Source organism: Nerophis ophidion, linkage group LG14 (genome assembly GCF_033978795.1).
Source record: "Nerophis ophidion isolate RoL-2023_Sa linkage group LG14, RoL_Noph_v1.0, whole genome shotgun sequence".
NCBI lineage: Eukaryota > Metazoa > Chordata > Actinopteri > Syngnathiformes > Syngnathidae > Nerophis > Nerophis ophidion.
This window is the reverse complement of record NC_084624.1, coordinates 7,057,279-7,070,266: the sequence shown is the minus strand read 5'-3', so window position 1 is coordinate 7,070,266 and position 12,988 is coordinate 7,057,279. Positions and strand designations below refer to the sequence as shown.

The following is a 12,988-nucleotide window of genomic DNA, read 5'->3' as shown; positions in this document are numbered from 1 at the left end:
TAATCAAAGCAGTATGATGATTCTATGAGTCAACATTAAAACATTCTTTCAGAGAAAGAAGGTGCGAATCTAGTAACAAATGAAGGAAGAATTAATTCCCAAGAAAAACAGTTCATCGTCTGGCAGTGGTTTGGCTTCAAGCGGGAAGATGTTGAACAGTAATATATCAAGTATGCGGCAAAAGCGTTGCTACAAAAACTAGCAGCACTGCTAATTTGTAGCATCATTTGAAAAGTCACCCGCTAGAGCAGGAGTAGGGAACCTATGGCTCTAGAGCCAGATGTGGCTCTTTTGATAACTGCACCTGGCTCTCAGATAAATCTTAGCTGACATTGCTTAACACGATAAGTAATTAATAATTCCGCTGGTAGTCATAGTGTCAAAAATAACATTCAAAATATAAAACATTCTCATGCATTTTAATCAATCCATCTGGTTTCTACCGCACCAGTTTAAGAAGTCACATTAATGGTAAGAAGTATTTTATGTATTGTTGGTTCGCTTCAGTATAACAGTGTTATTAAAAAGAATAAGAGACTTATTATACTATAAAAATGTTGGTTTTACTTAAAAATGCACGCATTTAGTTGTGTTCAGTCTTAAAAAAAAAATATTATATGGCTCTCACGGAAATACTTTTTAAAATATTTGGCTTCTATGGCTCTCTCAGCCAAAGAGGTTGAGGACGACTTGAAACTCTGCATGTCAACATCTCCGTTCGGTGCCACATCCACAAAATGCCCATGCAACCAATTCCAGATCAACACCGTATAAAAAAATTGTCAACAGAAGGAGATAACATCTGCAGGAACCTACCAAGTAGCGAAAGACATACACGATTTGATTTCCTATTATGCAGCTCATTTTTATTTGAAACTTATTGAAATATCTTGTGTGACATCATGCACAAAAGTGCACTAATAGCTTGTTTTAAAATGTCTGACAATCTTGCACTTTTTGTTTTGAAATGCCATGAATGTTTGTGCCACTGCTTAACTGTATAATAAATACACTTTTGGGAAATTGACTTAGTTGTGATTTCCCTCTTTGATTGCTTGAAACCTTTCTTAGTAGATTCCACAGTACAGTACATATTCTGTGCAATTGACCACTAAAAGGTAACACCCGAAGAAGTTTTTCAACTTGTTTAAGTCCGGGTGCCCGCTGCATGAAATTTTAAAATGAGTATATATTAATGCAATATGAAGAAGAATGTTTTAATGTAGACACATAGAATCATCATAATGCTGTGATTATATGCATCAAGTGTTCATTCAAGGCTAAGGCAAAATATGGAGATATATATGGTGTATCGCGATATGGCCTAAAAATAATGATAACATTAATAAAAGGCCAGCCCTACATGTATCTATAAAAACAATCCTAAAGAGGAGCTGCACTTTTATTTTTAGAATGTTGCCTATTATTCACAATCCATAAAGTAAGACAGAAAATGACGTCACTTCGTCTATTCCCAATATAAAAAAAAAAAACGTGCAAAAACAGCAACAATACTCCATTTACATCTCGTGACCTGAGTATTAACCAAGTATTACCAATATTGTTATTTCAAGTGCTTACGTGAGGGACTTTTTGTTAGCGGCGCCTTGATCACAGAGCGCCAACTAGCTCATGCTGCTATATTGACATACTAAGCCAGTGAGCTCCTGCATCGCCTCTGAGTTAGTAAAAGTTAAAGGGGAACTGCAAGTTTTTGGATTTAGCTTATCGTTCAATCCTTATGAGAGACAAGTACAACTACGGAAAGAGATAAGCGAGCTCCTACGTCAACACGAAAGGCGTTTGAGTTTGTTATACACAACACTGTGATAGAACACCAATGTGCACTAAGTGACAAACATTAACAATCATATTACAGTGTTTGTAAAGTATTATTTCATGTTTTGTGTGTACACAGCTAGCCAGACAGTGTATGTACTGTAGTGTACGGTGATGTGCTGCATGTATCATGATCAATATTATAGTGACTCACTCCATGGACAATTGCCTGTTTCTAATTGATTTGGGTAAGCAATCCATTAATTTGGCATAGCTTGGCTCAAAAGTTCCAGATTTGCAGTGTGACCATGTCGCACTCTTTCGGCTTCCATCTGCTCCAACGTTTCAGCCTCTTCTTTGTGCTCGCGTCTATAAGCAGCAGTTCCTCCTCCGTATATTCATCCTCAAAAACATAAGGTTGTGAATCCCCATTTGTACAAAAATAGTCGTCTGTGTTGTATGTTACCAAGTCTGCCATGATTAGAACACACTCGCGTTTAAATCCGGGAGTAGGAATATATTTGTTGCGGGAAGTCGGAAGTGCGCTGCTATGGAAATGGGGCAAATAATTAGTTCTGGCTGTGCATAGAATGACCAAATTACAGTTAATATTCTTATGAAGGTGTCTGTTACTACATGTATTTATATATATATATATATATATATATATATATATATATATATATATATATATATATATACACACACACACTTGCAGTTTGTATATTGTACATACTGTTATAATAGTGTCTGTTACTACATTTTATATATATATATATATATATATATATATATATATATATATATATATACACACATACATACATACATACATATATATATACACACACACACTTGCTGTGTGTGTATAAAATATTACATATTGTTATGAATGTCTCTGTTACTACATTTTATATATATATATATATATATATATATATATATATATATATATATACTTGCAATGTGTATATTGAACATATTACATGTTATGAAAGTGTCTGTTAATACATTATATATATACTTGCAGTTTGTATATTGTACATATTACATATTGTTATGAAAGTGTCTGTTAATACATTATATATATACTTGCGGTTTGTATATTGTACATATTCCATATTGTTATGAAGGTGTCTGTTACTACATTATATATATATATACTTGCAGTGTGTATATTGTACATATTACATATTGTTATGAAGGCGTCTGTTACAACATTATATATATACTTGCAGTGTGTATATTGTACATATTACATATTGTTATGAAGGTGTCTGTTAATACATTATATATATATATATTTGCAGTGTGTATATTGTACATATTACATATTGTTATGAAGGTGTCTGTTACTACATTATATATATATCTGCAGTGTGTATATTGTACATATTGTTATGAAGGTGTCTGTTACCACAATATACATATACTGGCTGTGTGTATATAAAAAGGGGATGGAGGGTTCTGAAGGCTACAACGGTCCTAGATCCTAACCAAAAAAAAAGACACGTGTGCTCTTGTCTCTCACAATGATTGTGGACAGAAACATTTTTTTTTTTTTAAAGTGCAGTTCCAAATTAAGTGGAACAATTGGGCCTCGAAGTCATAAAGGTTATGGACCTCTGGCATCGAGCATTTTCAGAAAGAGGTAAAAAAAAAAAAAAAAACACCTCCTCCTTCCTTTATTTGGAGCATTGTTCAACCAGGCTGCAATCTGGGTGTCCCCCGAAAAGCTAAAAAAAAAAAAAAAAAACCTACCCTATATCATCTCGGTAGACCCTGGAGATGAGGACCTCCCCTTTGTGGTTGTAGATGAACAATCCTCCAATCATCGTGGCTGCTTCTCAGACCCCACAGGCCATGATGAAACCAAACTCCGCCTGAGAGGACACACAACAGGCGTTTGAGGGAGGAAGGAAATGGAAGAAGGGGGATGGAAAATGGGGTGATGAGGAAGAAGTGAAAGCGCGGAGTTAGCGGCCATCAAGACAGGGAGACGGTTGTCCTTTACATCCGCTATCTCTGGCTCCTACACACCATTTCATGGCTGCTTGACTCTAGCCTGCAGCTGCACACTGGGGGGGACACGTGTGGCGCACGCAAATCCAAACATTGCGTGGAAATTACACATTATGTCTGCCTTTCTCGCCTCAGTGTTTACGTCCACTGTGAGATTAACACCGGATTACCAGTGTGGAGCTCCATGACACCAACTACATATTGGCACTAGTGGCTACCATTACTTGCTGTCTTTCTTTAGTTTATTTAGAACATGAACACACTTACAGCATAATACATCACACAATTTCTTATTTCACTTTACATCATGTTCGAAAAGGAGTAGGAAGTAGCAAGGCTTATTTAATCCTAAACCCTTTCCCACTTCAGAGTGTTTACAAAACACATACATACATTTGACTTATTTGTGTAGCACAATGAATGATTAATACAACAGTTGTTGTAGTAAATAATTAAGTCAGTCATGATAAACATACTGAGATGAAGAATATCCCATTTTCAATAAGATGGACGGTGGTTCTCATAATTCTTCTTCTACTGAAACCCACTACTAGTGACCACGCAGTCTGATATTTTATATATCAATGATGAAATCTCAACATTGCAACACATGCCAATACGGCCGGGTTAATTTACTAAAGTGCAATTGTAAATTTCGCGAGGAAAAATCCTGCTGAAAACGTCTCGGTATGATGACGCCTGCGCGTGATGTCACAGATTGTAGAGGACATTTTGTGCCAGCGTCGTGCCCAGCTATTAAGTCATCTGTTTTCATCGCAATATTCCACAGTATTCTGGAATCTGTTTTGCTGAATCTTTTGCAATTTGTTCAATGAACAATGGAGACATCAAAGAAGAAAGCTGTAGGGGAGAAGCGGTGTATTGCGGCCGACTTTAGCAACACAAACACAGCCCGTGTTCCATTGTTTACATTCCCGAAAGATGACAGTCAAGCTCTACTACGGAACAGAGATGAAGTGAAGTGAATTATATTTATACAGCGCTTTTTCTCTAGTGACTCAAAGCGCTTTACATAGTGAAACCCAATCTCTAAGTTACATTCAAACCAGTGTGGGTGGCACTGGGAGCAGGTGGGTAAAGTGTCTTGCCCAAGGACACAACGGCAGTGACTAGGATGGCGGATGCGGGAATTGAACCAGCAACCCTCAGGTTGCTGGCACGGCCGCTCTACCAACCGAGCTAAACCGCCTGTAATATGTCAGATGTCAAACGAACACGGTTGGATTGGACCGGTCCGGTGGCCATGGATGAAGTACTGGGTGTCCAGAGTCGGGACCTAGAGCGACCGCTCGTCCGGCGTCGGGACCCGGGATGGACCGCTCGTCCGGCGTCGGGACCCGGGATGGACCGCTCGTCCGGCGTCGGGACCCGGGATGGACCGCTCGTCCGGCGTCGGGACCCGGGATGGACCGCTCGTCCGGCGTCGGGACCCGGGATGGACCGCTCGTCCGGCGTCGGGACCCGGGATGGACCGCTCGTCCGGCGTCGGGACCCGGGATGGACCGCTCGTCCGGCGTCGGGACCCGGGATGGACCGCTCGTCCGGCGTCGGGACCCGGGATGGACCGCTCGTCCGGCGTCGGGACCCGGGATGGACCGCTCGTCCGGCGTCGGGACCCGGGATGGACCGCTCGTCCGGCGTCGGGACCCGGGATGGACCGCTCGTCCGGCGTCGGGACCCGGGATGGACCGCTCGTCCGGCGTCGGGACCCGGGATGGACCGCTCGTCCGGCGTCGGGACCCGGGATGGACCGCTCGTCCGGCGTCGGGACCCGGGATGGACCGCTCGTCCGGCGTCGGGACCCGGGATGGACCGCTCGTCCGGCGTCGGGACCCGGGATGGACCGCTCGTCCGGCGTCGGGACCCGGGATGGACCGCTCGTCCGGCGTCGGGACCCGGGATGGACCGCTCGTCCGGCGTCGGGACCCGGGATGGACCGCTCGTCCGGAGTCGGGACCCGGGATGGACCGCTCGTCCGGAGTCGGGACCCGGGATGGACCGCTCGTCCAGAGTCGGGACCCAGGATGGACCGCTCGTCCAGAGTCGGGACCCAGGATGGACCGCTCGTCCAGAGTCGGGACCCAGGATGGACCGCTCGTCCAGAGTCGGGACCCAGGATGGACCGCTCGTCCAGAGTCGGGACCCAGGATGGACCGCTCGTCCAGAGTCGGGACCCAGGATGGACCGCTCGTCCAGAGTCGGGACCCAGGATGGACCGCTCGTCCAGAGTCGGGACCCAGGATGGACCGCTCGTCCAGAGTCGGGACCCACGATGGACCGCTCGTCCACAGTCGGGACCCACGATGGACCGCTCGTCCACAGTCGGGACCCACGATGGACCGCTCGTCCACAGTCGGGACCCACGATGGACCGCTCGTCCACAGTCGGGACCCAGGATGGACCGCTCGCCTGTGTATCGGTTGGGGACATCTCTGCGCTGCTAATCCGCCTCCGCTTGGGATGGTTTCCTGCTGGCTCCACTTTGGACGGGACTCTCGCTACTATATTAGATCCACTTTGGTCTAGATCAGGGGTCGGCAACCTTTACCACTCAAAGAGCCATCTCGACCCGTTCCACAAAATGAGGAAGACAATGGGAGCCGCAACTATTCTCGCCAATATCAGCTGGTGGTCACCCAGATGACAAGAATAAGGGCATGCTATGAAGCCATTGCCTTAAACACCTTCTACAACATGAACAAACTGCTTGCCAGTCCAGCAAAATGTTGTGAGAAGCTTCAGCAGATGCACGCACACGACTGGAAGGCATACTGGGTGACACAGAGTACACTGACGGTTGTGAAATAAACAACTTTAACACTTGTCCGAATATGCGCCACACTGTGAACCCACACAAAAGAAGAATGAAAAACACATTTCGGGAGAAAATCCTCACAGTAACACAACACAATACCCAGAATCCTTTGCATCCATGACGATTCCTGACTACGTTATACACCCCGCGAGCACCAAGCCCCGCACATCTCAACCACGCAGGGAGGGGGGGGGGGGGGGGGGTTGGTGCTCGCGGGATGTGTAACATAGTCAGGAATTGTCATGGATGCAAAGGATTCTGGGTATTTGCTGTGTTGCGTTTATGTTGTGTTACTGTGAGGAGTTTCTCCCGAAATGTGTTTGTCATTCTTCTTTTGTGTGGGTTCACAATGTGGCGCGTATTAGTAGGAGTGTTAAAGTTGTTTATATCACCACCGTCAGTGTACTCTGTGTCACCCAGTATGCCTTGCAATCTCATACATGTGCCGATAGAAGCAGCGAAATGCATGTGTCCGGTCGGCACGCAAATAGCATTCCGTGAATGGCGGGCGTGATGACGTTCAAGAGGACGCAACTAGCATTCCGTGAATGGCGGGCGCGATGACGTTCAAGAGGAGGTGAAGAGTAATATCATCACGGCACACCCTTAATTTTGTAGTCAGAGTGAAAATTGGTGATGTCCGGGAGAGGCATTGAATTCCGGAATCGCCCCGCAACAATCTGGGGGGTCGGCGATTGTGCAGCTGAGCCGCATCAGAGTTGTTAAAGAGCCGCGGGTTGCCGACCCCTGGTCTAGATTCTCACGGTTATGTTAGATCCACTATGGATTGGACTTTCACAATATCATGTTAGAGCCGCTCGACATCCATTGCTTTCGGTCCCTTTGGGGTTGGGGTTGCCCACATATGCAGTCCTCTCCAAGGTTTCTCACTGTCATTGTCGACGCCCCCACAAGGGTGAGTTTTTCCTTGCCCTTATGTGGGCTCATTGTGGCTTGTGCAGCCCTTTGAGACACTTGTGATTTAGGGCTATATAAATAAACATTGATGGATTGAGCGACGGTTAAACAAACACGGACACGGCGTCAAAAGGAAGCGGGAAATCACCGCGTCGTGACCCCACACACAAAACCCGACTTTAATGCGTCTAATCAGCCGGAGTCAAGATGTCTGCTCGTTCGGGCCCGTTTTTTTTTCTCTCGGCGTTCATAAATGTTGCCGGTTTTCCTCATTTCCAAGGCGGCTACATTCACTATATTTGCGGGGAAAAGGCTCGATAAACGACAGCAGGCCTGACCTTCAACTAACTGATGGATGAGACTAACCCGGGAATGAGATGTGGCGTTAGCTGGCTAATTTCCGCCATGTTGAGCAGCTGCGACGTTTTAAATTGATTTCCGGTACGATAAAATAAAACCCGTCAGAAGCGCCACCGTCGTGTTTTTCTTTAAAACACTACAAATATCCATGCAGATATATAAATGCAAACACAAGGCTGCATATACCAATGTTCATATTATAAAAACTAGTACAAGTTCGACGTTTTGAACTTTTAATTTGAAAGGGAAAAACCTCCGCAGTTCCGTTACCAGGCTATGTTAACGCGAGCTTGTCGCCAGCGGCAGCTAACATTAGCACGACCCGAGAATGGAAGGTTTAGCCCGGGTATAAACAACCTCATTTCTCCCCTCGGACGTCTTCGCCATTTTTGACGGTGTTGAACTCACCCCACGTTCCACCGGCAGTCCCCCCGCTCGGCCTCCGCTGTGGCTTAAATGAGAGTAGGCGTGCGTCCCCTCCGGTGCTCGCGGCCGCTATTCGGGGCTTCTTCTTCCTGCTCGTGCCCGCCGATGTGTCAGCTGACCTGACTGACGTGCGCGCGCACGGGCCGGAAAAGGCGCGGTTGCAACGGCGAGTAAACCGCACCCAGATCTGGGATACGATACGCTGCAATATTTTTTTTTTTTTAATTATTAAATGATGCTTGATGGGATAATCACAGTCATCATGTCATGGCTGTCTTGAGTTGCCAATAATTTCTACAACTCTTATTTTTTTTGTGATGTAGTGATTGGAGCACATAATTGTTGCTCATAAGAACTACATTAATGAGGGTTGCTTCTTTTATGAATTTATTATGGCTCTAATTAAAGGCCTACTGAAAGCCACCACTAGCGACCACGCAGTCTGATAGTTTATATATCAATGATGAAATATTAACATTGCAACACATGCCAATACGGCCGGTTTGGTTTACTAAATTACAATTTTAAATTTCGCACAAATTATCCTGCTGAAAAGGTCGCGCAATGATGACGCGTACGCATGACGTCACGGATTGTAGCGAAAATTTTCATCCAGTACCGATCCCAGCTATAAGTAGTCTGAAATGAGATTTTCTTATTTAAACGGGGATAGCAGGTCCATTCTATGTATCATACTTGATCATTTCGCCATATTGCCATATTTTTGCTGAAAGGATTTAGTAGAGAAGATCGACGATAAAGTTGGCAACTTTCGGTCGCTAATAAAAAAGCCTTGCCTGTACCGGAAGTAGCAGACGATGTGCGCGTGACGTCACGGGTTGTGGAGCTCCTCACATCTGAACATTGTTTCCAATCATGGCCACCAGCAGCGAGAGCGATTCGGTTCGAGAAAGCGACGATTTCCCCATTATTTTGAGCGAGGATGAAAGATTTGTGGATGAGGAAAGTGAGAGTGAAGGACTAGAAAAAAAAAAAAGACTATACAGTGGGAGCGATTCAGATATTAGACACATTTACTAGTGTAGCCGAGTGTCCTGGGTTTGCCTTTACAGTGTACTTATATAATAAAATAATAAACGGGAGACATTAGAGCAGGTCCGGTAGCCACCGCTTCTTTAACGTGAACTCCTTTACACCTCTCTCTCCACAACCACACACCCTACGTCACAGCCCCACGGCAACTCTGAAAGGACAACACTCCTCCTCCTCCTTCTCCTTATACTCTCTGTTAACATGGGACACCCTGAACTCTTTGTTACACCAATTGTGGAAAATCCTTTATCTGCTTATTGTGTTACTAGTGTTTTAGTGAGATTATATGGTGGTACATGTAAGTCGGAGGGGTGTTGTGACCGCCAGTGTCTCCATGGGAAGCCACGTTTCTCGACCAGGCAAGGCAGCCGGGCTGAGATTTTTTTAATTCCACAGTATTCTGGACATCTGTCTTGCTGAATCTTTTGCAATTTGTTCAATGAATAATGGAGATGTCAAAGAAGAAAGCTGTAGGTGGAAAGCGGTGTATTGTGGCCGGCTGTAGTAACACAAACACAACCGTTTTTTCTTTGTTTGCATTCCCTAAAGATGACGGTGAATCTATACTATGGAACAGAGCGGTCAAGCGAACACGGTTCCCCACCACATGTCAACCGGCAGGTTTCGGTGAGAAAATGGTGGCAATAGGTCGGCTCTTACCGTAGACATGAGCGGAGAGTTTGCGTGGTTCTTCCTGCAGCTGCGAATTCTCTTGCCTCCTCCCAATGGCCGCCCCCGACCGTCGGATACTTACACCGCAGGAAGAATAGTTTCCACTGCGGTGTAGACTAATGGGGATCTTTAATAAACTAAACTAAACTAAACTACACCATAAAGGAGGGGGAAAAAAAAAATCTCAGCCCGGCTGCCTTGCCTGGTCGAGAAATGTGGCTTCCCATGGAGACACTGGCGGCCACAACACCCCTCCGACTTACATGTACTACCATATAATCTCACTAAAACACTAGGAACACAATAAGCAGATAAGGGATTTTCCACAATCGGTGTAACAAACAGTTCAGGGTGTCCCAAGTTAACAGAGAGTATAAGGAGGAGGAGGAGTTTTGTCCTTTCAGAGTTGTGTGTGGCTGTGACGTAGGGTGTGTGGTTGTGGAGAGAGAGGTGTAAAGGAGTTCACGTTAAAGAAGCGGTGGCTACCGGACCTGCTCTAATGTCTCCTGTTTATTATTTTACTATATAAGTACACTGTAAAGGCAAACCCAGGACACTCGTCTACACTAGTAAATGTGTCTAATAACATCTGAATCGCTCCCACTGTATAGTTTTTTTTTTTTCTAGTCCTTCACTCTCACTTTCCTCATCCACAAATCTTTCATCCTCGCTCAAAATAATGGGGAAATCGTCGCTTTCTCGAACCGAATCGCTCTCGCTGCTGGTGGCCATGATTGTAAACAATGTTCAGATGTGAAGAGCTCCACAACCCGTGACGTCACGCGCACATCGTCTGCTACTTCCGGTACAGGCAAGGCTTTTTTATTAGCGACCGAAAGTTGCCAACATGATCATCGATGTTCTCTACTAAATCCTTTCAGCAAAAATATGGCAATATGGCGAAATGATCAAGTATGACACATAGAATGGACCTGCTATCCCCGTTTGAATAAGAACATCTCCTTTCAGTAGGCCTTTAAAATGCCAGCAAATGTGCTTTTGCTCAAAAGTATACATACAGCAATGTTAATATTGGCAAGTTTCACTGCAATAAGGCACTTTTGGTAGCCATCCACAAAATCGGTGCAGTTCAGCTAAATGTGTTGGTTTTCTGACATGGACTTGTTTCTTCAGCATTGTCCACACGTTTAAGTTTGGGAATGCCATTTTAAAACCTTAACTCTAGCCTGATTTAGCCATTCCTTTACCACTTTTGACGTGTGTTTGGGGTCATCGTCCTGTCATCTGACATCACAAGGACAAAGATAAAACCTTCTGGAGGAAAGTTCTGTGGTTAGAAGAAACAAAAAATGGAGCCGTTTGGCCACAATACCCAGCAATATGTTTGGAGGAGAAAAGGTGAGGCCTTTAATCCCAGGAACACCACTCCTACCGTCAAGCATGGTGGTGGTAGTAGTATGCTCTGGGCCTGTTTTGCTGCTAATGGAACTGCTGCTTTACAGAGAGTAAATGGGACACTGAAAAAAAGGAGGATTACCTCCAAAGTTTTCAGGACAAGCTAAAATCATCTGCCCGCAGGTTGGGTCTTGGGCACAGTTGGGTGTTCCAACAGGACAATGACCCCAAACACCGATCAAAAGTGGTAAAGGAATGGCTAAATCAGGCTAGAATGAAAGTTTTAGAATGGCCTTCCCAAAGTCCTGACTTAAACGTGTGGACAATGCTGAAGAAACAAGTCCATGTCAGAAAACCAACACATTTAGCTGAACTGCACCGATTTTGTGGTGAAAAATGCAAGCAGAAGCTTGTGGATGGCTACCAAATGCGCCTTATTACAGTGAAACTTGCCAAGGGACATGTAAGCAAATATTAACATTGCTGTATGTATACTTTTGATTGCTCACATTTTCAGTAGAGCCATAATAAATTCACAAAAGAAGCAAACTTCATGAATGTTTTTGTGACCAACAAGTATGTGCTCCAATCACTACATTACAAAAAAATAAGAGTTGTAGAAATGATTGGAAACTCAATACAGCCATGACATTATCTTCTTTACAAGTGTATGTAAACTTTTGATCGTGACTGTATATGTGTGTATATATATGTATATATGTATGTGTATATACGTGTATATATATGTATATATGTATGTGTATATATGAGTGTATATATATGTATATATATATGTATGTGTATATACGTGTATATATATGTATATATGTATGTGTATATACGTGTATATATATGTATATATGTATGTGTATATACGTGTATATATATATGTATGTTTTTATATATGTATATATGTATGTGTATATACGTGTATATATATATGTATATATGTATGTGTATATATGTGTATATATGTATGTGTATATACGTGTATATATATGTATATATGTATGTGTATATACGTGTATATATATGTATATATGTATGTGTATATACGTGTATATATATATGTATGTGTATATACGTGTGTATATATGTATATATGTATGTGTATATACATGTATATATATGTATATATATATATGTATGTGTATATACGTGTATATATATGTATATATGTATGTGTATATACGTGTATATATATATGTATGTGTATATACGTGTATATATATGTATATATGTATATGTATGTGTATATACGTGTATATATACGTATATATATATGTATGTGTATATACGTGTATATATATATATGTATATATGTATGTGTATATACGTGTATATATATGTATATATATGTAGGTGTGGGAAAAAAAATCACAAGACTACTTCATCTCTACAGATCTGTTTCATGAGGGGTTCCCTCAATCATCAGGAGATTTCTCCTGATGATTGAGGGAACCCCTCATGAAACAGATCTGTAGAGATGAAGTAGTCTTGTGATTTTTTTCCCACACCTACATATTGCGCTCTACCACGGTATCGAGCACTATTCTCTGGATAATC

General features: G+C 43.2%; 1 protein-coding gene across 1 annotated transcript in view; it reads right to left on the bottom strand.

The window, feature by feature from the left end:
• LOC133568039 (AP-2 complex subunit mu-A-like) overlaps positions 1-8,482 on the bottom strand; it is a 50,628-nt gene extending 42,146 nt beyond the window's left edge. Inside the window, exons 1-2 of the mRNA XM_061919746.1 lie at positions 8,324-8,482; positions 3,541-3,662 (exon numbers count right to left, since the gene is read on the bottom strand). Of these exons, the coding sequence (XP_061775730.1) occupies positions 3,541-3,614 (74 nt within the window). The 5' untranslated portion in view covers positions 3,615-3,662; positions 8,324-8,482. The remainder of the gene's footprint in view (positions 1-3,540; positions 3,663-8,323) is intronic.
• Between the last annotated feature and the right edge of the window lie 4,506 nt (positions 8,483-12,988).